The 25,946-nt window shown below is 37.3% G+C and overlaps 1 protein-coding gene across 1 annotated transcript; it reads right to left on the minus strand.

The window, feature by feature from the left end:
• Positions 1–336: 336 nt before the first annotated feature.
• On the minus strand, positions 337–23,414 carry ZBTB41 (zinc finger and BTB domain containing 41). Its single transcript, XM_048860543.2, has 11 exons — positions 23,309–23,414; positions 21,087–22,321; positions 18,139–18,346; positions 16,744–16,813; positions 13,243–13,390; positions 11,886–12,015; positions 9,475–9,570; positions 8,539–8,645; positions 5,585–5,690; positions 3,984–4,072; positions 337–3,198 (listed from the first exon to the last, which is right to left on the minus strand). Exons 2-11 carry the CDS (start codon positions 22,204–22,206, stop codon positions 2,549–2,551), a joined length of 2,724 nt encoding a protein of 907 aa, XP_048716500.1. The 5' UTR covers positions 22,207–22,321; positions 23,309–23,414; the 3' UTR covers positions 337–2,548.
• Positions 23,415–25,946: the final 2,532 nt, after the last annotated feature.

A 25,946-nucleotide genomic window follows, 5' to 3' on the forward strand; every position in this document is an offset into this window, starting at 1 on the left:
TAGTTTGGTTAACTGTAAAACTGCACTGATAAAAATGTTGGCCTAAGAGTTCAAGAGTGTAGTGATTTGGGGTACCCAACTTAAACACCTTTAAAGTGGCTCCAGTTGAGCACCCAAAAATCACTAGGCACTTTTGAAAATATTCGCTTTAATATGGTCTTTAATAATTAATCAACTAGAGTGATCAGCCAATGTATAAATAGGCACAATCATGACAGACTTAAAAAGAACATTAAGTAATATATGCCCCAACTTCAATCTCAACATTTAAATAATGTGAAGTGTGTTCCAGACTGATTGGATTTAAAAAACAAAACAACAGAACTTAACCACCAATATTTTTATGCCACTGTTTAATTGCAATCCTCTCCACACTCATTGCAGAGGAAGAAAGTCAGTAAAGAATGCAAAGGTAGAATGTCAGTCTCAGAACTGTGCTGAGAGCATTGATGTCAGTTTCTCTCTGACAGTATGAACATAAACTTTGGAAAGGTATACAGAGGGGTAAAAACTCCAGTGCTTGTCAACTTGAAAGGTACAAACTAAATAGTACTTTTGTGCACTGGAGCATAAGTATGGTGGTGATTTAAAATTTTTTTTTGCAGAGGACAAGCAGGAAGCACAGTACTTGACAGTGTCCTTTTAGAAGATGGCATTCAATGGGCTGAATATTGTTGTATAATCTTAATTAGTACTCATCTTTTTACCTGACATATATACAGCATCTTAGTATGAACATTCCCAGAGTATTTCTCTCATCTTGCTTTGTACATATAAACACAACAGTTAAACATACACTTGGTCCTACTATAGGAACTGAATTTTAAAGATCTGTAAGTCTAGGACTTCTATTGTGCTTCTTTGGACAAGTCCTTATTTAAATAATGATACATTTAAATTCTATGCATGCTAGTACTATTCAACTGCTAACAGAAGTCTTTGGTGCACTTAGATGAGAATCAGTTAGATTGAAAAGCTTCTACACATGACCAAACACCCAGGTCTGGCCCCAATCCTGCAAAGCACTCAAACACCTCACAGAAAGTGATTAGCATTTTACAAGACAGGGCCATTAAGAGTTTGTAGCAGTAGGATGCTGACATTTTTTCAGAGACTATTATGCTCCTACCAAATGCAGAAGTTTAATAACTCACTGTGGCAAATGAATTTCCAGTTTCATAATTTAGAAATTGGATATAAAAAATTTACAATAATAATAAAAGTGAGAAAACCAGGTTTTTATGGGAAGTAGGGAAAGTTTAGTCTAAAATGTAATCTCTAATGAGACATAATTGAGAAACAAGTATGATTCTATGTATTTCCTTTGGCACACGATTGACTGAGCCTACAACAAGGAAAGGATTATTTCGGGAATGAGGTTAGAAGTAGAGCCCTGTGCGAACACAAAGTCTGTATGCGCATCTAATCTGCAATCCACAAAAATGATCTGCAGATGTCCATGGACTTGCAGGGCTCTACTTAGAAGAGAATTTGAGGGATTTAATAATTTAAATTATTCTAGATAGTGGATTTGATTTGGTTCCACATTAGAAAAACAGTAAGGAAACAGTAAAAGAATAGTTAAAGGCATTACATGTTCTAATCTTCCTTCCTCTTCCTAATTATTTGTCACCTACATATGATGTATATCACATAAGGTGAAAAAACAAATGACTTCCTTTCACTTTCTTTTCCAGAAGCCAGCTGAAGTTTTATAATTACTGATTTCATTAATCTTTTAACAAATTTAAGCAAATTACTTTTCTGAAAAGAGCTTTTTAAATTACTTTACGTATCAGTATTGTAGAAATGGGCATACCAGTAAGGGCTTCAGCTTGGTTTGATTCTGTGCTCATAAACAAGGATGAAGTAGTCCAGTCTTTTATTACTGCCTGAGGGTTACAGTATATTACCACCACATCTCTCAACCTTTCAAGGCCCAAATGTTGGAAACTTTATAGAAGATTGAACCAAGGTTAAGAGAGCACAAGTACTTTTTATATTCTCAGATTCATAATTCCACTCTTCAGATATGAATTACAGTAAAAAAATGTAACCAGGTTCATCTGGGATTAAGTTACATTTTGTTTTAAGGTGAGGGATCATTAAGAGGTTTAGTTTCATGTTTTTTCCGATCGTGACCCTAATGAATTCGACATAACCCTTAAACCTTCTAGTATATTTTCCATTATCCACAGAAAGGTTTATTTGGAAAGTGAGATGCAGACATATGAACAATTATTTTTATTAATGGCCAGGTATGGGATTAAAGTTTGCTGCAGCTAGTATTCTTAAAAGATATTTGAGAACCTATTTTCAAAAGACCTGCTATAAGATTTTTAAAAGCCTTTAAAACCACAAGAAACACTATAAATATACATTAAAATGTGTCTTAATGTTCATATATGTAAACAAATCTATTTTTTCCTTGCACTTAACAAAACTGTTCAGAAGACTAGAAGTCCAAATGAACTACAAAACTTAATAGCCATATTAGCCTTCTGGTGGCTAATGGCTTAGTAAGTTAGGTGGAATGTCAGGGGTCCAATCATGAATGTTCATTATTTGACATATTCTGTACAGTTGGAGCTGTATCAAGCCCTAATAAAGTTCCAAGGTAAGATTGGTCTCTAGGATCCAACATTTGCTCAGGTCTGACAGGATGTACTATATTTGCAGGCTGCGGAGTGAGAGTATATTTTTCCAGAAATGCCAAATCCGTTCGTTGATAATCTGGCTGCTGTGCCTGTGGGGGAAGAATACCATGAGACTGGGGTGAGAGAGTAGTGTTATGTTGTACTAGATCAGCTTGAGGTTCCCGCATCTGAACTGGTACCAGTGTTACTGGCACACATACTTCTGCTGGTACATTCTGTAGCATAGGTTTGACTTCCGTTTCGTAAACTTCAGGCTGATCCATGTATGGTTTAGACTCAATTTGGAAAACTTTGTCATCAGGGGTGTACTGTACTGGCAAGGAGATTACTTTTTCTTCAGAAGTGGTTACTGTTTCTTCTGCAGCCTTTGTTCCATGCACATGGTCAATATGGTATTTCAACTTGTCTTTTCGTTTAAATGTTGCATTGCAATGCTGGCAGTTAAAAGGTCGAGCATCTGAATGAATAACCATGTGTTTTGTTAATGTCTTCTTAATTCTAAAGGATTGGCTACAAATTTGACATTTGTATGGTTTCTCACCTATAGAAGAAAAGGAGTCAGCATTAATAGATAAAATGTGAAGTCAAGTATCACTGTGTAGAAATCATATGGTTGGGGATGGGGGTGCTATATTATATAATAAACACGGTTCTCAAGTAGCTGTACTGGAAAAATATGTTTGGCATCTGAGAAAACAATTCACTAAGTGAAAACAGAAAAGTTATTTTGAAATGATATCAGTATAGCATTCTCGTCAAATCCAACTAGTTCGGATTTCTGCCAAGGGCACATGAAGGGGACCAGTCAATAAACCTAACAACATTCACGTTACTGTACTATTGTTAAAGAAGCTCAAATTTGCATTTTTTTTTTTAGGTCCTTCTAGTGAACAATTACTTTCTTGCACAGAATGAAGAGCTGAGTATTAAGACACTTTCCCCTGGATAGTTGGGTTCCAAATCCTGATTTAGGTTACAAACTGAAATTAAGTATTCCCTAGATCTCCAGACTGAGCAGAAGGTATGAGTAAATTTGGTAAAAATACACAATGCGCATCAGTAGAACACATGCGAATCCAGAAGCTCCTTTGCCTGGAGAAGTCTAAAAAGAACTAACTACTACATTCAGAGGGCAGTATTCACACTCAGAAAAGGATGGCATACAACAAGCAGTAGGGAGCTCAGTTCATGCTCTATCTTGCTACTGCTGCCCTAAAGCATCATAAAGCCTGAAGTGTTAGAAGAATTCTGGTCAGTCCTGTGGTAATTTATCATCTCCCGTCACACCAAGGTGGCAGTAACACAGAGTGATAGATAAAGTTTTACCTGAATGTGTCCTAAAATGCATTTCCAAACTTGATTTCCCTTTAAAAACTTTCTTGCAGACTTCACACTGATGAAATGTTGCTTTATATCTGCAAAGAAGAAAACATGTTTATATTAAAGGAGTACTTGTGGCACCTTAGAGACTAACCAATTTATTTGAGCATGAGCTTTCGTGAGCTACAGCTCACTTCATCGGATGCATACCGTGGAAACTGCAGCAGACTTTATATATACACAGAGAATATGAAACAATACCTCCTCCCACCCCACTGTCCTGCTGGTAATAGCTTATCTAAAGTGATCATCAGGTGGGCCATTTCCAGCACAAATCCAGGTTTTGTGCTGGAAATGGCCCACCTGATGATCACTTTAGATAAGCTATTACCAGCAGGACAGTGGGGTGGGAGGAGGTATTGTTTCATATTCTCTGTGTATATATAAAGTCTGCTGCAGTTTCCACGGTATGCATCCGATGAAGTGAGCTGTAGCTCACGAAAGCTCATGCTCAAATAAATTGGTTAGTCTCTAAGGTGCCACAAGTACTCCTTTTCTTTTTGCGAATACAGACTAACATGGCTGTTACTCTGAAACATGTTTATATTAGAAGATCAGGTTTTTCCAAAAAGTCTCAAATATGTACACAGCCTTTAAAGATTCCACAAATTGCAGAAGAGAGTCACATATTTCTGTATTTCTCCCTCTACATTTATATTACAATATAACACATAACTGGAGAGGACAGGCAATTCCTTTAGGCATCCACTTGTCAGAGGGCCATCTAGATTTTCTATATTTAATCTTGTTCTCTGCAAAATGAGTAGTCTAGTACTTTGTATTCAGACAGCAAATCCCTTTAAAACTTCCCATCTGAATCCGAAATGTGCCCTGAAGAGGATACTTCAGGTCAACATCCAGAGTTGGTCTTCAGTTTAGCAGCAAGTTATGCTACAAAACAAGCTTAAGACTGGCTTATGTTCCTTTCCTCCCAAGAGGAAACAAGTGACAATGAAACATGTTGACTGAGGCAGTGGATTTAAGTATTGACAAAATAAAAGCTAAACAACCCTGTAATTGATTTTATGCATTTCTGTTAGCCAAGATTTACAGTAAATTATTCAAAATATGAATATTAAAAGCAAATGTCTTTATCCTGAAACCTAGTTCTGGATAGTTCCATCTTAAAGTATAAGGACTTTGGGAGAGCTCACAGACTACTGAACTGATTTTTTGCAATTCAGTCATTTGCCCAGTTTGTACAGGATAATTAGATTACATTATTGTAGAAAACAGGCTACCAGCAAAATTACAGATTGATAGAAGAACTGAATTTGGTCACTTTTAAAGCTTAAGGTCATTCAGCCTAACTATGGTATAAAAAAGGTCTTGTTTGGATTGCCAAGATGGCTATGATTTCCACATGGCTATTTCAAAACACAGATCTTGGCACTGGCTTTAGGTCACCTAAGGACCTTGACATAACGGAATTAGGGAGAAAGGCAAAACTAACATTTCACATATTATCAGAATAATTTATGAAAATTTGTCCAACTTCGTTTACAATATGGAAATGTTTATATTTTTAAACTTTAAAAAATACCTACTTTTGCCACACTTTCTCTCCTAGATGAACACTTTTGTAATGGACAGTTAGGTGATCTCTGCGGCCAAAACACTTTCCACACTCCTCACACTGATGTGCTTTTTCACCTTTAAAAGGAGACCAATAACAAATATAAACTAAGTTGTAACAAGAACTCAAGTTTCAGAAAAAGTACAACCATGTTTAGTACAAAGCCTCCAAACAACAAAAGCTCTTCCATATCTCAAAAGGATTTTCTATTACCCAAAGCAATGACTTCATGACCTTGGGCTGATCCAAGCAGACATGTAGTTTTTACCCATCTCTTCTGTGATGTTGCCCCCCATAATGCTTTATAGAAAAATGCTTATGAATGTAAATATGACATAACTGGAATATGTTTTATGCTAGATATGCCATGTAACATATCTCTGCAAAGGTTATGATCTACTCGATATATTCATCCTATTTACGTATGTATCGTTTTTGTATTCAAAGTTATGAATATTGGCTATGTACTTGTTTGATTTTAAGTAACCCCAGTGAACCAGTTGGTCAGCTTCTTGAGAACAGACTATTCTCAGTAAGTGCCCAGTCAAGAAACACTTAAGCAAACAATGAACTTTGAGAGACGCCAATCCACATCTGAGCTTTCCTGGGAATGTAGCTCAACCTGTAAAGTTCTGAGTCATGAATGGACATATGACTTGTCCACGTAACTCCAAAACTCCATCTTGCAGCTGGATTCCGCATAAAAGAGGAGGGAGTTGCCACCCACAAGAGAAAGTCTATATAAAGTCCTGGGAGATCCCTCCATTTTGTCTTCAGCTGGCTCTAGAGAGAGCGCCTCTCCACCCCCAAAGTATACCTGAAAGAAACTGGAACAAAGGACAGTAACCACAGGGGGGTGAGTGATTGCTGGACTCAGACTACAAGGAGGCAGTCTGTAAAAGAAAGCTTACTGGAACATCTCTGAGGGTGAGATTTCATCTGTAATCACTTTCCTACTGTATTAGCCTCAGACTTGCACGTTTTATTTTATTTTGCTTGGTAATTCACTTTGTTCTGTCTGTTATTACTTGGAACCACTTAAATCCTACTTTTCGTATTTAATAAAAATCACTTTTTACTTATTAACCCAGAGTATGTATTAATACCTGGGGGGGCAAACAGCTGTGCATATCTCTCAGTGTTACAGAGGGCAGACAATTTATGAGTTTACCTTGTATAAGCTTTATACAGGGTAAAACAGATTTATTTGGGGTTTGGACCCCATTGGGAGTTGCGTATCTGAGTGCTGGAGACAGGAACACTTAGAATCATAGAATATCAGGGTTGGAAGGGACCTCAGGAGGTCATCTAGTCCAACCCCCTGCTCAAAGCAGGACCAATCCCAAATTTTTGACCCAAATGGCCCCCTCAAGGATTGAACCCACAACCCTGGGTTTAGCAGGCCAATGCTCAAACCACTGAGCTATCCCTCCCCCCAACTTCTTAAGCTGTTTTCAGTTAAGCCTGCGTCTGTGTTTGTAGCAGGCTGGCATGTCTAGCACAACCAGGCAGGGCACTGAAATCCCAAGCCGCCAGGGAAAACGGGCTCAGAGGTAGTCTCAGCACAACAGGTGGCAGTCCCAAAGGGGTTTCTGTGATCCAACCCGTCACATCTTCATTTTTGGTTCCTCATTCCCTGGTCTCTTCTTCCTCCTGTATGGTTAGCTAATCTTCATGGCTGGGGGACATTACCCCATGCTGCCACAGAGAGAAGAGGAGGGAGAGGCAAGAGAATGACTGAAAGTTCACCCTCTTTCGTGAGACTTGAAATTTCACCTTTAACAATCCAAGCTCCAAAAGCCTTGAAAAAGCCTGAATTTTGGAGTAAATGTAGGACTGCTGTCTCTTGCACTGCCAGTTCAGCGATCAAATTTAAGAACTTAGTGCTACATCCAAATGTTAATCTTTTTTCAAGTTACCTTTTATCTTTTATGTTGTTTAAAAGTCTGGATGTTTCTTTTGAGTCATCTTGAGATCTTTCACAAAGTGGCAGAATATTTCTTCTCATGTAAGTAGAGGGAGTTTGGACAGTCAAAGTAAGTAACTTTCTGGAGGAAAAAAGGCAAATAGAGTAGAAAAGGGGATTTTTTTGGGGGGGGGGTGATCTGAGTTTTCAAAGATTTCTTTGTTTTATAGCGGGTGTTAGGGTTTCAAACACTAAATAAGCGGTTTTATTCAAACAAGGGCTCGCAAAGTTTAGTTGTTGATCACTTTCATATCTTCACACTGTTTTGGAAAGTAATTTCCATCCTCTGGGGAATCTTATACTCCCTTAGGAGTCTGTTCTGGAAGAAAGAAATCTCCAATGGTTCCAATCTTTCTTTTCCTCTACAGATCTAATCCATTTGCCTCAAGATGCAAAATAGCTGGGGGAAAGGGGAGTGGTTTAAAACACTTCTATTTTTCCACCTGCTTTGCTGTGCTCAGAGTTGATTCTCCCCATATGTAGGATTTCCTAACTACCAATCCACAATGGGGAACTTTAGAAACCCAGACAGTTCAAGTGTCATTTTCCCATATTTATACTCTATATTAAAGTGATCAGGATGCAAACTTAGACAGAGATTGTGTGAATGACAGCTTAGTTTGTGTTATGGTGTTAATATTTCCAACAGCTGCTATTAGAAAAGAAATCTTAACTCAAAAAAATCCTCTTCTATCACATTTGCTTTTTAAAATAAATAAATAAAATGTTACACCTTTTGACTGTCCCTCAGCTCTCTGTATTAACAGAGAGGAAACATTCTACTCTTAAACTTTGCAAGTGTTTGAAGAGATAAATAAATCCGTAGGACACTGAAAGTAACATTTGTAATAGGCTTAAATACCACTCCTATTAAAACCTTTAAAAAGTATAAAGCATCCAAAATTAATGTTTTGCTCACTCTTACTTACTTTGATCAAACTTCCAAAGATATAGCCTACCTGAGTGTATTTTTTTGTGTTTTGTTAGATGGTCATGCCGAATAAACGTTTTCCCACATTCTTCACATTCATACCTCTTGTCATTATGGTGAACTCGTAGATGAAGTCTATATTAATAGACAGAGAAATTTATGTCACTGTTCAAGTTTAACATGTTTATAGTTATTCATGTGATTATAAAAATAGCATTTTCCTCAACAGATCTGCATGCAGAACTAGTACAGCTGTAGGATATGAAGCTGGATTCCTTTCTGGCTCACTCAACTAAATAACTTCCAGTTGCAGAATCATTTACTGTTCTTAAATGAGCCAGAAAGATGACAGCTCTACTTTCAAATCCCAAATTAAATTTGCAGTGCTTGTAATATCTTTTTCTTCTTTACTTGTAAAGCTACGCAAACTTGATACAGAAGTCACTGAGAACTCAGGATGTCTTTTTAATTACTTTTTAGAATATAGCTTCACCTTAACGAACATGGAAACTGCAGTACATTACTTGCCATGGTTTCCCCCCCCAAACAGCATTTACTCAAAATTTGCAGAAGGTCTGGAAGAAGTCAACTTCAATATTATTTGTATTACAGTTGAGGAAAAGAACAACGCAAACATTTAGTTTCTTGCAGTTTGTCATTGAAACTGATATATTTCGTATGTGAAAGGGATTCTGTCATGTACTTTAAGACCCAAATTTAGATAAAAATAAAAAAGGATTTTTCACACCAATATCAATCTAAATTCCCCAAATTTCTTTAAGTTAAAAAACAATTTTGAAAATCGTTGTTTACTCATATTGGAAACCCAAATCAAACATCAACATAATTCTTCATGGTGTGCGGGCAAAAGGGGGAGAGAGAGACAGAGAGAGATCTATCTATATCACCATCTAGAATGTGGTAGCTTAATCTCTTTAAACAGAATCAGAATCTGCTTCATTACCTGTAGGAACTTCCATGACGAAAACTCTGCCCACAAATACTACAAAGATGAGGCTTCTCCCCACTATGAATTCTCAAATGTTCTTTCAAAGTTGTTCTGGGTTAAAAAAAAAAAAAAGCAATGTTTTAGGAACTTAGTGTTACTACTACTTTAAAGTGTAGACAGAATAAATGTTCTCTGATCTTGATGCATCACTTTAGGTAAACAGAGGATTAAATACTCAAGTATTTGTATTAAATTATATAGAATATGAACAAATAAAGGTCCTGAATTTCATTCATCATGTCTAATATTCTCTCCACAGGTTTCTTCTGGAAACAAGATACTCTTAAAGGGACACATATCAAAGCACATAAGGAATGCATGTTTATACAAAAAAAAAGTGATTTTTACTAATATTTTCTATATTGTCCCCACTGTTATTGGCAATTTGTGTATTAATGGTGGCTTATCCCTCCCCAGTACAACTTCTTTTTCAGCCTGATCCTAAGATATTTGTTCACTGCATGCACCCAAAAATTCTGGATTTGTGTGTGTATATCACTGAAATCACTGGAACCTCTCTTTGCTTCTTTTTGCTTATATGAAGACAAGAAAATTCCATGCAAAAAAGTTACTGCAAATCTATAGTTTAAAGTCAAAAGAGAAAAATCAAAATTATAGTCCTCACTGCAAGCCTAATTCAGCATAGTGCGTATGTTCACATATGCACTAATGTGAAAGTACGCAGCCCTGCCAATTTCCTTTTTTCTTTTTCTAATTCTCTTCCTGTGACTTTGTGACCAGTCAACAAAGGAAACTGATTGACAGCACTTTGTGAATAGTAAATTTCACCATTTCAGTTGTATAGTCAAATATATAAGCTGTCTGAAAGAAAAAAAATCTCTAGTTTCTTTTAATTAGTAATTCTAGATGTTACCAGTAATAGTTAAAATATTTTCAGTTAGAAGTACTGTGATTTTTAAGTTTGCTATTGAAACCAGTAACTCCAAATATATTTACTTCTGTGCACATATACAACTACACTAAAATCTATAAACCTAAGCTAATGCAAAGTTGTTTTATTTACCAACAGCTTGTGTTACAAGCTAAAAATGAGTTACAGGGAATTGAAAATTTTGCTGGGCTTTTGTGCCTTATGTACAAATATTACAACAAGCCAGTACATGTTCTATTTAAATGTGCACATGCCCTTCCGTTCTATAATTTTAAGCAGCACTGATGTTCCACTTCTTGTGTTCTGCTTGACTGCTTTAACAGAACTAGTCCCACTTGGGGCCAAATCCTCTTCCAACAGTACTCAGTGGGAGCGGTCAGCGATTTGGAATGAGTCCACAGGGAACATATATAAGCTCAGAAATTTTCGATGTATGATATCTTAAGACGTGTGGTACATCTCAGCCCCAATGACTAAAAGCAGAGATGATTTTGTCAAACCAAGAAATTAATAAAAGTTACCTTCTCCAAAAAGGGGAAAAAAGTGTACGTTTTTACATGAGACTCAAATATAAACTAATATAAAGTTTAATGTAAGATGTTTCAACCACAGTTTAAAATAAAAAAAAGACAGCCTGGTTTAGCTCAGATGCTTTGCACAGCATTGTGAAAGGTTGTTTCATTAAAAAACCCTCATACCAGGTTTCTCATACAATCAGTTAAGCCTTAACCCCTGAAGAACAAAAATCCTACTTTTGTACGGATTTATACAGTTTCTATAGGAGCCAACTACTGGCCCAGCTATATTAAAATGCTTGTGTTCTGCATCAAAAGTTAAGCATCTGCCATTCCAGGAACTATATACATGGTAAAGATACATACCCAGGTTTTAGAACTTCAAATTGCACATGGCTAGAAATCAGTAAATTTTGCTCCATTTAGGAAATGAAGAGGGAAAAAAAAAAAATGAGTTTGTCCAATCAATTTTCTAAAATCTTTCATGACATTTTCTCTTTTTTGAAGGGGGGCAGGAATGGCAGAAGAGAATATATATATTTTTAGAAGTTCAGAACTTCTCCAAGTTTCCCCCAGCCACTCCTATAAATTATTTCTCTTTTTCTCGTTATCATTATCACACTCAGCAATGCACCTGTCACAGAAAAATCTCAGTCCCTCTTCAGTTATGTAGCCAATGAAAGATATTCTTGCAAAATGCAGCAAATTCAAATACGGCCAACCAAATTCCCCAGTCGGTCTTCTATATTTAGTGTTTTGCGGTCAATCACCTCTGTTCTCCACTCTCATATTTAAAATACCATAAATGCATATATTGTTTGTGGTAGAGATACTGCTTCTTTGATACACTGTCTTATTAACCCTCTGAAATTAAACTGATTTTATACCCTCAAAGCTATTTACTTTCTATATTAAAAACTCATGTTATGCCAAGCCTTGATTGAGATATTCCTTCTTACCTTTCTCTGACTGATTTTCCACATATAAAACACACCCATTTTCTCTTCCCCCCGTGAGTACATTCTATATGGCGTTTTAGATTTCTAGTGTCATTGAACTGACGACCACAAATATCACATGGGAAAGGGCCTGAAAGAAAATAACCAGAACTGCTATTAGCTGTGAGTAATTACATTAAGTCACAAACAGATGTATATTTTGGGTCAGTGACCCAAAAACAAAAAAAATATCTTAAGCAACCTACAAGAATAAAAGGCTAGTTTAATGAACTATTATTCTAACATGCCTCACATTTTTTCAGTATGTAAAATTTAAACATTTAATATTTTTTGCCATTTGTGAGTCAATTAAATTTCAGTTTGATAATCTAATGCTCTGAACTCTTGTACAACTACCATAAAAACATAACCATTTAGTACTAATAGTATACAACCATGATGTGAACCGGCCTGGATTCTTCTAAAACTATTCTAGTTGACAAGAAGGGGTGAATATCAACAAAGGGAAAATTACTTTTTGTAGTTCTAATGAGGCCAATTCAATCAAAGTGGATATTGATATTCACCTCTTCTTGTCAACTGTTGGGAACAGGCCACATCCACCCTAACTGAATTGGCCTCGTTAGCACTGACCCCCACTTGGTTAGGCAATTCCCATCTTTTCATGTGCTGTATAAATATACCTGCTTACTGTATTTTGCACTCCATGCATCTGATTATGTGGGTTATATTCCATGAAAGCTTATGAGCAAATAAATGTGTTAGCCTCTGAGGTGCCACTAGGACCCCTCGTTGTTTTTACTGATACAGACTAACACGGCTACCACCCTGAAACCTCATATCTCAGCTGCTATGGTATCGGAAAATTAGTACAAGAGACCAAACAGTTCATAATAATTTGAATATGTTTAGAAGTTTATATTATTATATCATATCTTTGGATTTTGTTTTATTAAAGTTTCCAGACTCACGGAATATTTCTCCCTCCTAGAGTTATCTATTATTTGTATAAGAGTGCTGCCTATCAGTAAGTGAACTGGCAATACACGTACTTTGTAGGTGATTAACATATCTACACCTTTAATCATAACCAGAATTTCCCAGTCAGCTAGTCCAACATTGGATTGTGTACATGGTATTTGGATGCATATGTTTAAAAATATCATTGCAGTTTAATGAAAAAAAATCAAAAATTAGTACCAAGCTTTTTTTTAATCTTTCAAAAGCTTTTAAGAAATCTAACAAAATAAAATATTTAAACAGGAGCAAAGGAAAAATATATCAAACTCTGCACCCATTGGAGAAGACTGTTTTACTTCAAATCTATTGTTTGCATGTCAGAAGGAGGTTTTTATACCAAGATGGAATTTTTCTTGATGCTTCAATCTTGCAAACCGGGATTTAAAGTGCTCTTCACAATAGGTACACTTGAAAGGTTTATCCTGAGTGTGAAGAATCATGTGTTCTTCCAAATGGGGTCTTCGAGCAAAAGATTTCTTACAAATCTAAAATGACAAAATACTTGGTCAAACATTAGCTAGAGACAAACTCAGGAATTTTTTTTAAGTTTCTATTGCCTCTTTAAAAAAAAAAAAAATATTATAACCAAATAACTTAATTCAAATCTAAGGGCAAGAGACCCCAGTAGTTGTGAAAATTCGAACGTTCAGCTTGCTTATACTTAGGCTTTGCAGAATTAGATTTTTATTTTTTTTTATAATGTTGATACATAATATATATAATTATTTTGAAGTATTTAGATTTTTATCATTTTAAATTTTCACAGTTGCACAAATTATGGGTTTTAAGCATTTAGATTCGTATCAACTTATTTTCACAACTGTGGGAAATTATGGATGGATGTTCGACAATCATTTCATGACAGTAGATGGTGAGACCCAAAAAGTTAAAAAGTTTTATAAACCATTAAAACACATTGTCAGTCTCACATGTCAATATGTACTAAGTAAATATCCTTAAATCAACAGTTTTAAATATTTGCTAGTCCATTTGTACCAAGCCTAATTCAGAAGTCAAAATCATTGGATTGTGCCAATGAAGTCTTACTTTGCCTGTCCGTAAACTTCAATTATCAATAGAAATTTTTTTTTTCCTCCATTTGTGTGCATATGGTGAAGTCGCCATTTACTGATAAAGAGTCAAATCCTTCTAAGCCTAGTTGTAACTGCTGCTACTCCCATTTTTAGTATTCAGATGTGTCCAGGAATTTATCTAGTATGCTGCATAGCCAAAAAGTGTAAGTGCACCAAGTCCTAATGTTCAAACCCAGACTACTAGTACCGATCAAACATCATCAGGCAGCCGGTATGCATTTAGTGCATCTGAGTGGAGGAGCTATTTCAAACAAGGCCACAACTTCAGGGCCTTACCTCATTCTCTTGTTCAGTTATACGTGATAAAAATCCCATCCCTGCTCCAAAGTCCTTCCTAACAATACTTTCAATGTGCACCGCTTCAGATAAATGAACAATACTCCCATTTTAAACTCAGATAACACAAAGGATATTTTTTCTCTCTCTCTAAAGGCAGGGCTTGCAAAATCCACTCACTCATTTGTCCAGGCAAGCATCAAGCTTCCCAAACAAGTGCTCTCAAAATCTAAGTGCTCTTTTTAATTTCACTTTTAGCTATGACTATGGGATTTGTAAAGAGCTGTACGTCTCATCTAAAAGACAGAACCTGCTGTCACATAATGCCCCTTACCATAATATGCACTGCGTCACAACAGACTCAAAGGAAAAACTAATGAACAAACATTTCTGCTTCCTACAGCATCTAGGTATCTCCCAGCCAACTACTAACCAAGCCCAAACTTGCTTAGTTTTATAAGCCTTTGCAAGATAGCATGTTATGGCTCGCGATGATATGAACTTCTGGACATACAGCAGAGTTAGTATAGGTACAACCACTGTGTTGTTGACAAAAAATATTTTGTTCCACATCTTGTAAAAACATGATTTGGGGAAAAAAAAATCTGACTCCATTGACACTTGGGAAATGGGAAAGGGGAGAGAAATCACACGGCCAAAACTTTCATACTAAATTGTTACTTTATTGATACCCAATTTCTTGGGGAAAACTAGAAAAGGCATTTATGGCTTTATATCTAAAGCCAGATTTGGGAGGTCTGCACAATACTTTTAGGACACTTAAAGCTTATATTGGTATCTGATTATTGTTCAATAGGTATCAGCATACAGCCAAATGAGAAAGTATGGGGGTGCGAACTTTGCCCATATTACATTACATATTTTTTTGGTCTTCCCCTGAAGGAGCACCTCCAAGAATATACATTATGGGCAGCGTATGGAGTGTATGATTATGATCAAAGAAATCATAAGCGTACTGCCATTACTTCTTGTCCTGCCTTCAGCGGACATGGAGAAATTTTGGTCACCGTCCTCTTTATAACAGCCTTTAACATATCTGAATACTTATCTGATCCCACTCAGTCTTCTTTTCTCAAAACTAAATATGCCTATTTTTAAAAAAATCTTTTGTCATAGATCAGGTTTTCTAAATCTTTCATCATTTTTGTTACTCTCTCTGGACTCTCTCTAATTTGTCTACGTCTTTCTTTAAGTATGGTGCCCAGAATTGGACACAGCATTCCAGCTGAGGCCTCACCAATGCCAAGTACATACAGCAGGACAATTTCCTCCCATGTCTCACATATGACACTCCTGTTAAGACTCTCCAGAAAGATATTAGCCTTTTTAGAAACTGCATCACATTCTTGACTCATTCAACTTGTGATCCACTCTAAACTCTGGGTCCTTTTCAGCAGTACTACTACCTAGCCAATTATTCCCCATTTTGCAGTTGTACATTTGATTTTTCCTTCCTACACATAGTACTTTGCACTTGTATTTATTGAATTGCATCTTGTAGATTTCAGAGCAACGCTCCAATTTCTCAAGGTCATTTTGAATTTTAATTCGTGCAACTCCACCCAGCTTGGCATCATGTGCAAATCTTATAAGCACACACTCTACTCCATTGCCCAAGTAATTAATGAAAATATTGAATAGTACCAGACCCAAGACTGATCTGTGCGGGACCCGACTAGATATACATTCTCCCAGTTTGACAGACAACCACTGCTAACTATTTCAAGTATAGTCTTTCAAACAATTTTGTATCCACCTTATAGTAACTTAATCTACATCACATTTCCCTAGTTTGTGTATGAGAACATCAGTTGGAAGGTGTCAAAACCTTTACTAAAAATCAAGATACATCAAGTTGACAGCTTTCCTCCTATCTACTAGGCCAGTAATCATGTCAAAGAAGGTAATTAGGTTGGTTTGGCAAGATTCGTTCTTGGCAATTCCATGCTGGCTATTCCTTGTGACCCTATCATCATCTAGGTATTTGCAAACTGGTCTAAATTCCTTCCAGGCATAGAAGTTAAGCTGACTGGTCTATAACTTCCCAGTGTCCTCTTTGTTCCCATTTTTGAAGATAAGATATTCCACTAGTTTCTCACTATTGGCTTTATTTTTGTCTTTTTGCTAGTCATAATATTCAACTCCCATTTAATGTGAAATATATGCAAACATACCTATTTTAATGGCCACAGATATTTTGTAAAATTAAGTCCGGTACTTTCTATACAGCCACAGAGTCTTATGCAGACACTAAAATACAGTATTTAATATCAACCTGAAACCACAATATTTAACTTACACAGCTTATTTAGACTTCAGGGTGAATGATGCAATGAAAATACTCATTAAATCATTAAACCAAGTAATTTCTGTATAAACTAATTATAAAAAATCCCGTAGAAAAAACCTCAAGTTTACTTTAAGTCTACCAAAAAATCAATGCTTACATCACATTTCCAGCCTTCACTCTTTGTCTTTTTAATGGAAAGAAATTCTTGTATGTTCTCTGGATGAAACCTAGGAGGAAAGATCAGTGAAAATGAGTAATGTTAGCTATACATTTCTTAACTCCGATGTTATTTATACTAATGCACGTTAGTTAGCATAGCAAGCAGCATTAGCATGCAGCTCTCTTGTCATTTCGAAGTCTATGTATCTCCACATCTGACAAACATTTTTTAAAAACATAGCCTTTGTTCAAATATGCAGTATACGAAATATCTATTGCTTGACATGACAGATTTTGAAGTTATATGCATTCAACCACATACATTAAAATCAGGTCAATAGAGGTATAACTTCAAAAAAATGTATATCTGCCCAAAACCATACCAGGAATATAATTTACAGATGGCCCTGGACAGCTCTACTGTAGAAGTTAAACCCAGTTTACATTCAGCCTCTTCCTTTTCAAATAAATATAGTCTGCTAACATTACCATTTGTATCTTAATGGACGTTCATCCAGCTTAAGCTGATGCAGGCCTCAACTCTGGCTGTACACCATGAAAGCTAGTCAAACATTACCATTCCAATCCAATCCAGTGAACTGACAAAGCTGTCATCAGCCTGCTGATGACACTGGAATCCTGAAGGCATAGCATATTAAAGAAAATTGACTAAAGAAACTTGCAGTACCACATGCTAGTCCATGGGCCAGATCATTTGTATTACACCACTCTAGAGGTCCTCTTAAATGAATATATCCCTGCCAGGGTCTATAGGTAAATAAAAATACTTCACTGTTAACTGAATTAAGTGCATCTGATAGATCTAAGACTCTGTATGGACATTTGATTTTCATCATTCACCAGGAGGCTATATCATTGCCAACAAAACCAGTGCTGTCCCTGCATCAAGCCCAAACCTAACAACACAGTGAAAGGGATCAAGGAAACAGGAGGACTTTGGATATTATCAGATTTGCCTTGCCAGAAAAAACAACACAATCTTACCTAAAAAGGGAGATAATTACTGAGAGGGTCAACTTTAATAAGTAGCTTTCTTGAGCAAGTTGAAATTTATAGTAGAAAGCTATTGTGATACTATCACTTCACAATACCCTAATATCTTGTGCGCACACACACAATATATATATATATTTATAATTTGTTTCCATTTTCAAAGTGCTGTACAAACATTGACTAACTTATCGTTATAGGGTAGGTGACTTACTACTGTTAATTCTTATGCCTGTTAAAAGAGGTGTTTTTTAAAAAACAATTCTAGAAAGAAACCAAAAGTTAAATAGTTTTCCAATATTTTGTGTTTTTATCTACTACAGCTTTGGGGCTGGAAAATACATTACACAGAAGTGTAACAGACAATCCCACTCATACTTACCTCTTTGCATGTTTTGCTAGAGTCTTTTTGCTTGCATGCAGTTTATTACAATATGGACATTTGTGCTCCTTCTTATGAAATTCTGTTTCATTATTGTGTTTCTTTCTGTGAACTGTCAGGTTAGATTTTGTGGAATAGCGCTGATGACAAATATCACACTCGAAGGGCTTCTCACCTGTGTGCACACGGGTATGGATCTCGAGCTTCCCTAAAAAATAAAGTGTTACTTTAACATAGAACTATCAACTATAGTCAGCTTAAAGACACATACCACCGGGCAAACAAACTAACTTACGTTCATTATCATCTTCAGTACTTTCTTGTTTTTGTTAGAATCTCCACTCAGTGTTTTGAAGCCTAAAACAATATGGGGCCTTACACAGTTCTGATTCACAGCACACAGACCAGGGTGTCCTTGTATAGTACATGCACTAAATGCTTTCAGCCAACCTCCATAAATCTAGGCATATTCAACATACATATGAACAATTATTTTACTGAGTTTCACTGGGTAGCTTATAAGGATTATATAGACAAATCAAATAAAGGTTCCCAAAATACTTTAATCTTCACTATTTTTAAAATGTGTTTTATATTTACTCCACATATGCTGTTACCACATCCTGTATACATGAGCCTACATATTCATCTCTGTAAAGCACTCTCTATCCTCGACTGAGAGATGCATTACTTTTTCTTTTTTAAATAACCCAGTTCACGAAGTACCTCTTTCAAAATAGGGAGCAGTCTGGAAACTTAAAAACAGAGCTTCGTGTCATTTATTTTGGTATAATCAAAGACTAAGAAAGAGAGAGACCCTCATACTTCATCCATGATTGGGTCCCAAGGCATTATAGCAATACTAAAATAAAATAAAAATAATAATCTCGCCTTCATTCCTTCTACACTGACTTTCATTCTCATTCATGACTTGGCTAAAATTGGACCCCAATCCTGCACTGTGGGTCTGCACTTGTGGAATCAACTGCAGGGCCTTGGACTGGAAGGGGGTTTATTTCTCTGTAAGAACACCTACACACTACTTTTGGACACTCTATAAACACAAAGAAAGAAGTGTATTATGGTTATTAAAATCGCCAATGGAAGACAAGCTTTTATTTCTCCTTCCACTCCTCCTCCCATCCCCCCTTTTAAAACACAGAAGTTTCGTGGCTCTAAATTAGAAGAGTGCAAAGAGAAAAAAAAGTTTGACTTTGCACTACCACTCAAAATATTTCATTAAAAAAAAAACAAAAACCCTAAAACTTCAGACTATTAGGCTCTGTAGTCTGGACTTTCAGTATCAAAAAACCACAGCAACAGTTATCAAATTCAGAGAATTTTCCACAAGTTTCTATTTTAAAAAAGAGAGAGAGAGATGTCTCACCTTTTTTTAATGTTGAATAGTTATTATTATATAATCTGTGACCTTGGACAACTCATTTCACCTCTGCCTCAGTATCCCCATCTGTAAAATGTGGATAATAATACTTACCAGGTTGTTGTTAGGATCAACTAATTAATGTTTGTAAAGTGCTTTGAAGATGAAGAGCACTATATAAAAGCTATCAAGTATCTAGCCAATAATAAAGTTTTGCTACAAGAAAGGTCTGAAACCAAAATGGTTTCCTGCCTTAATGATTAAATTCAAATACCATCAGAGCAAGCTTGCCCATTTCACTATAATATGTCTAAACATATAAATCAGCTTTTTTTTCCCCATATAATGACTATAAATTCTTAGATCTTAGGATGACAAATTTATAGTGGTAGTGTTTTAGTAGTACTAAAAAGGGCCTGATCTCGTGAGATGCTGCTCTCATAACTCCCATTACTTCAGCAATCAGTTGAGGAAGCTCAGTACCTCATAATCAAAGTTTAGAAATACATTAACTATCCCAGCTGAAATGAAAAATACTCATGAAGAAGGAAAAACTCCGAGCCAAATCCATGGGGTCAACGGGACTGCTTATGTGAATAAGGCAGCACGCTTTGACCCTCAGTTTAGAAAGATAGTGGGGAAGCTTTGGGTACAGACTGAAGAGCTGTCTTGATACCCTGAGGAACATTTATCACACCTAAACCAGAACTTAATGCGTGATTAAAAGACTTTAACCTGGCTTTGTAAAAGCAGTGTTATTTTATCCCACACCTAAAATTTCAGCCAGCACGTCCCTCAACAAGTGGTATAAAATTAAATTTGACAAAATCTCAATGGATCATGTCTTGTAAGTAAAAATGCAATTAAATAAACTATTACTAGTGATCCACACATGAAAAATTCTGCCTTCAGATCTCAACAAAATTTAAGTTTATTAATGGCAAGACCACTTAATATTGCAATCAGACCTAGTTTAAAAATCTAGAAGTGAGTTTAGTGTTCTTCAGTTTGACATGCAGCCATGTCAAAACATCTTATTAGTTATGATATTTGTACAAGCATACTAGGCTCATTTTGAAAGACAGACCTCATCTATATTTCTTATGAATTAGAACTGTACATGCAAGTGTTTTCATCATCAGGGAGCCACATGCTGGGGAGACCATGTTTTTATCATAAGAAATAATTGCTTCTGTAGCATTTAATATAGTATAACTCTAACAGAAAAGTCAGCTACCTTAATCAGCTAAAGTTGGACAGTTTGGTGGGAAGTCAAGCCCATGTTTCAGATTTCTTACAATTTACCTTCCATTCTACTAATAAGTTACTGCACTCTCTTCAAGCCTCTTCTGTATACTAAGAATTGAGACCACGACTGGGGGAAGAGAAAGATTTGTCATTTGCAGGATTTTAAAAAATAGCACTCTTATTAATTCACTTCCTAATTTTAGTGCTACAGTAATGATAATTGTCTATAAACATAAGAGTCAGAAAGAACTCAGTTTATTTTCCACCTGAAAGTACCACCATGTGGTAAAGAGAAAGGAGACGAACTAATTGCTCTTACCTGTTCGATCAAATGTTTTGTCACACTTGGGACACTGCAATAGTTTTTTGCTACTACTCTGAATGATGACTGGAGTTAAACCTTCAGGAATATTTCCTACTGAATCAACTAGCTCAGGACTCATTTCAGTATCATTATGTTCTTTTTTACTTTGCTCTTCACTATCTGAATCTTCATCTGATATTTCTTCTTCCCGACCCTCTTCATCTGCATTGCACTCACTTCCACTATCTTCACATTCATTTTTAACAGACATTTCTCTCTCAGAATGCACTTTATCCAAGTTGCTGTCAGACACATCACTGCTTTCATTATCACTGTTATCAAACTTAGCTGGGCATTTACGGTGCCTTGTAGATCTTCTAGTAGAAAAGTCTGCTTTCTCAACCATTTTTAACCCATGGTTTTTTTCCAGTGGAAGGGATCTGTGAGCTTTAGCCAAGTGGTTTTCTAAGGATTTCTTGTAACAGAAGTTTCGACTGCAAAAAGTGCACTGGTGACTATTTGATAGTTTTCCAGTCAATTCATTGAGAGTTTCAACTGGTACTGGGTTTTCAGTTACCACTTCAGATTGTATGGTGGAAATATTTTCATTATTGAGCAGTCTGACTGCATCTATTATGTCTAAAAATTTAGCTGCTTCCAACACTAAAGGGATTTCATTTTTATACACAAAAAACTCAGATGTGTACAAAAACTCAAGCAAATGCTGAAAAACAGAATGAGTTACATGATCCAGTGTGACAACATCCGTGCTTGGGTTTTTGCTCAAACAAGCATGAAAATAACTACTGCCAACAGCTACAACAACTTTGTGCGCACTAAATTCTTTTCCTTCTACTATGATAAGTAAGTCACAAAAAGATGGTTGTTTGTGTCTATCATCATTTAAATATTTAAGTAGATTTTTATTATACTGCAGTGAACTTAAGAGTTTTCTTTGTTCTGGTGATGGAGGAAGTTCTTGGGAACACTCAAGCTGGCCTGCAATAGCTACTTCAGCAGATTTGGTGACAGTTTCTTGGTCAGAATCTACAAGAATCCCACCAGAAATATTTTTCTCATGGCCAAGATGTATCTTCTCATTTAGATTTCCAGGGAACTTTCTCCTTTTCTTCATTTCAATAGTACAGCTTTAATATCAGAAACTTCATAAGCAGCAGAAAAGGTTTATGGTGAAGCCTTAATTCAGTTCTGAATTTTTTTAAACAGATTGATCAGAATATTTTCATAATCTGTAAAAGAATATTATTAATAATTACACTTGGGACACAACAGTATATAATTTACTTTCTAAAACTATATACAATTTCTACTTACTTCTCTGCATACTTTAAGCATTTACTAAATTATTCAAACCTAGTCTCTTCCCATTCTGGCCTATCATGTAACATTGCTGTACACTGATAAAAGAAATAATGTGACATCTGTTTATTGGGCAGCTGAAGAGTGTGCTCCTATAGTTTGTGAAATGTTCCAAGACAAATGCAACATATCATTCTTAAACAGATTTGCTTTGCTCTTTGAAGCATCTTTTCAGAACCAGAACAAAATTAAAACCAAAACCCATTGAATATTGGCCTTATTAACTGTGCACGTCTCACACTGGTGTTGGCTGGGTGACACTCGCTGAACTCGAAACGGGTGCATTCACGTTGAGGCCAATCAGATATTCTGTGCTCAATACTCCATTCTCCTCTTGACATCCGGACTGGGGAGTTTTGTGCTCCTGCAGAACAGCAGCGCGATACTTCCTGTGCGGCTCGGAGAAGGGATTTCGGGTGGCAGGTCGTTTTGCCTCCAAATGTCAAATCCCCAGCCCCGCACGCCCCTGCTTCGGCTCCGGATGCGGGGAACAACCTCGGGCGTTTGAGAGTCTTTGTCCCCCCCGCGACCAGCTGGGGTCACCGCCGCACGGTCCCCAAGGACAGAGAGGGAGAGGGGCCCTTCACCTCACCCGCAGGGAGCCGAACAGCCCCTCGGCCCCCGGCTTCCCGCTCCGGGGCCTGCGGAGGGCCCCCGATTTCCCCTGCCTCGGAACGGGAGCAGAGTCCCCAACCCCACGGAGCCGCCTCCCCGCGCCCCAGCGGGCTGTGGCGCTCACCCGCCCCTCCACACAGGGCGACGGTCCAGCCACGGGGGGCGTAAATCGCTCGCCCCACTGGATCCGCCCGCCAGCCGCAGAGAGGCCGCTCAGCAGCGGTCGCAGCAGCAGCACACACCTGCCCCGCGCCCGGCGCTCCGCGCGACTCCCCCGCCGCTGCCTGTCAGCCGCTAAACTCCTCCGCTGCGCTCGCCACCACAGCCACCTCCCCCTCCATTTCCGGGTTCCGGCGCGCCTGTGTCAGACGCAGCCTCGCTCTGAGAAGGAACATCTCGACGCATGCGCAGGTAGTAAGAGCAGCTCTTGTACGTCACTGCGTCGCTGGAGGACGCGGCGTCCCCTGTGCGCTGCCCAGCCAGCTTGTGGAGGAGAGCCCCGCCCAGGGAGCAGGGCGGAGCCTGCCTGTCAAAGTGTCTTGTCTCAGGGCGCGCACCTGCTAGGCGTCCCTAGAAGCAAATGTTACAGGTTCACATCCCATGAAGTGAGCTGTAGCTCAGGAAAGCTTATGCTCAAATAAATTGGTTAGTCTCTGAGGTGCCACAAGGCCTCCTTTTCTTTTTGTGAATACAGACTAAATTGGCTGCTACTCTGAAAACTTTCCAAAGAGCATCACTGGGACCACGACCCAGGGGCAGCATTTCTCTCTCCAGCACAATAGCCTCTGCAAGCAGCGCTATGTCACTCCCGACATGACCGTTGGCTGTCCAGACACAATCTAGAAATTACACATGCAGTAGCACTGAAATGCAGCCAGTAGGAGGGTGGAAGTGTACCTCACTGGTTCCAGTGAATGAACAAGTGGCAACAACTGGCACATAACAAGGCAGTAGGGTAAGTGCTTAATTTGTGGCTGGCCTGAGCCCCCAGCACCTCTAGGTTTAGCAGTTCATAACCCCAGCACCTCTGGGCTTGCTGCATCAGTTATGAATGTAAAAAAATTGCTTGAGCCCCAGCACTACTTTCATTACAAGTTAAGCACTGAAAAAAGAAAAGCTATGATACACAATTACAGCTCATGTGACTACCAACTTTGAAGAAGCAGGGACAGATTGAAGTACAGTTTCAGTGCAAAAAAATATTGCCAAGGGAGAGTCCTGTGATAACCTGATGTCTGTGAATAAAGTAAACATGGCTGTTTCAAGTTGTGCTACGTATACGGGCACATTCCACACTGAATTACATGCATATGGAGCTCCCACTGTTTTGCACAAAAGTCATACACATGCATCCAAAAGATAGACTTTGACCCATAGTTTGGAAAGTCTGTGTAAATGCAAAGTAATATTGTCCACACCACAGTTGTCCAGAAAAAAATAGTTGAGAACGTTCTTGCTGACAAAGTCAAATATCTTTCAGTAATAATAATACTTTGCCCTTAGGTGCTTTTCACTTGAGGGTTTCAAAGCACTTTACAAAAAGTATTTATGAAATTGTCATTGTTTTAATGCTTTCCAAGTGACCAAAAAAGAAAAAAAAAAAGGTAAAAAAGACAACTGTCAGAGATACATGAGACATGTATCCACTTGGGGGTGCAATTTATCAGCATATCAAGGGCTTCTATAGTCCTGTTAATAGTCATTTCATCATTCCACTAAGAACTAGTTCTTAGTGACAATACGCTCTAGAATACTAATTATGCCTTTAAGAAAGCTGCAAATAAATACCGTTACATGAATGGAAATTTGGGCTTTATTCCACAGGATCTTTGTTCTGTAATTATCAATGTGATTTGTAAATGATATCTTTAGTGACTTTTGTTGCTCATAGTTCGCAATCGGTGTTTTTCAAGAATTATTACTGACAAAAGGTAGGCTAATGCACTGTATTTATCAATAGTATATCCTCTCATTAATCATCATGCTACTTTTATTGTCTCTTTGTACTTTCTTATTTTAAACTCATCTATTTATAATGATTTAATTCTTCTGCTCTTTTATATTTGGTTCTATTTTAGTTTTGCATTTGATTAATCCCAGTGAGGTAAATAGAAAGGAGCATAAACACCACCAAATTAAATGTAAAAATATAATAAGAAAAGCCAAAAAGGAGTTTGAAGAACAGCTAGCCAAAAACTCAAAAGTTAATAACGAAATGTTTTTTAAGTACATCAGAAGCAGGAAGCCTGCTAAACAACCAGTGGGGCCCCTGGATGATCGAGATACAAAAGGAGCACTTAAAGACGATAAGGTAATAACAGAGAAATTGAATGAATTCTTTGCTTCAGTCTTCACGGCTGAGGATGTTAGGGAGATTCCCAAACCTGAGTTATCTTTTGTAGGTGACAAATCTGAGGAATTGTCACAGATTGAAGTGTCACTAGAGGAGGTTTTGGAATTAATTGAGAAACTTAACAGTAACAAGTCACCGGGACCAGATGGCATTCACCCAAGAGTTCTGAAAGAACTCAAATGTGAAAGTGCAGAACTATTAACTTTGGTATGTAACCTGTCCTTTAAATCAGCTTCTGTACCCAGTGACTGGCAGATAACTAATATAATGCCAATATTTAAGAAGGGCTCTAGAGATGATCCTGGCAATTACAGACCGGTAAGTCTAACGTCCGTACCAGGCAAATTAGCTGAAACAGTAGTAAAGAATAAAATTGTCAGACACATAGAAGAACATAAATTGTTGCGCAAAAGTCAATATGGTTTCTTAAAGGGAAATCATGTCTTACTAATCTATTAGAGTTCTTTGAAGGGGTCAACAAACACGTGGACAAGGGGGATCCAGTGGACATAGTGTATGTAGATTTC

This window comes from Caretta caretta, chromosome 8 (assembly GCF_965140235.1).
Source record: "Caretta caretta isolate rCarCar2 chromosome 8, rCarCar1.hap1, whole genome shotgun sequence".
NCBI classification, from domain to species: domain Eukaryota; kingdom Metazoa; phylum Chordata; order Testudines; family Cheloniidae; genus Caretta; species Caretta caretta.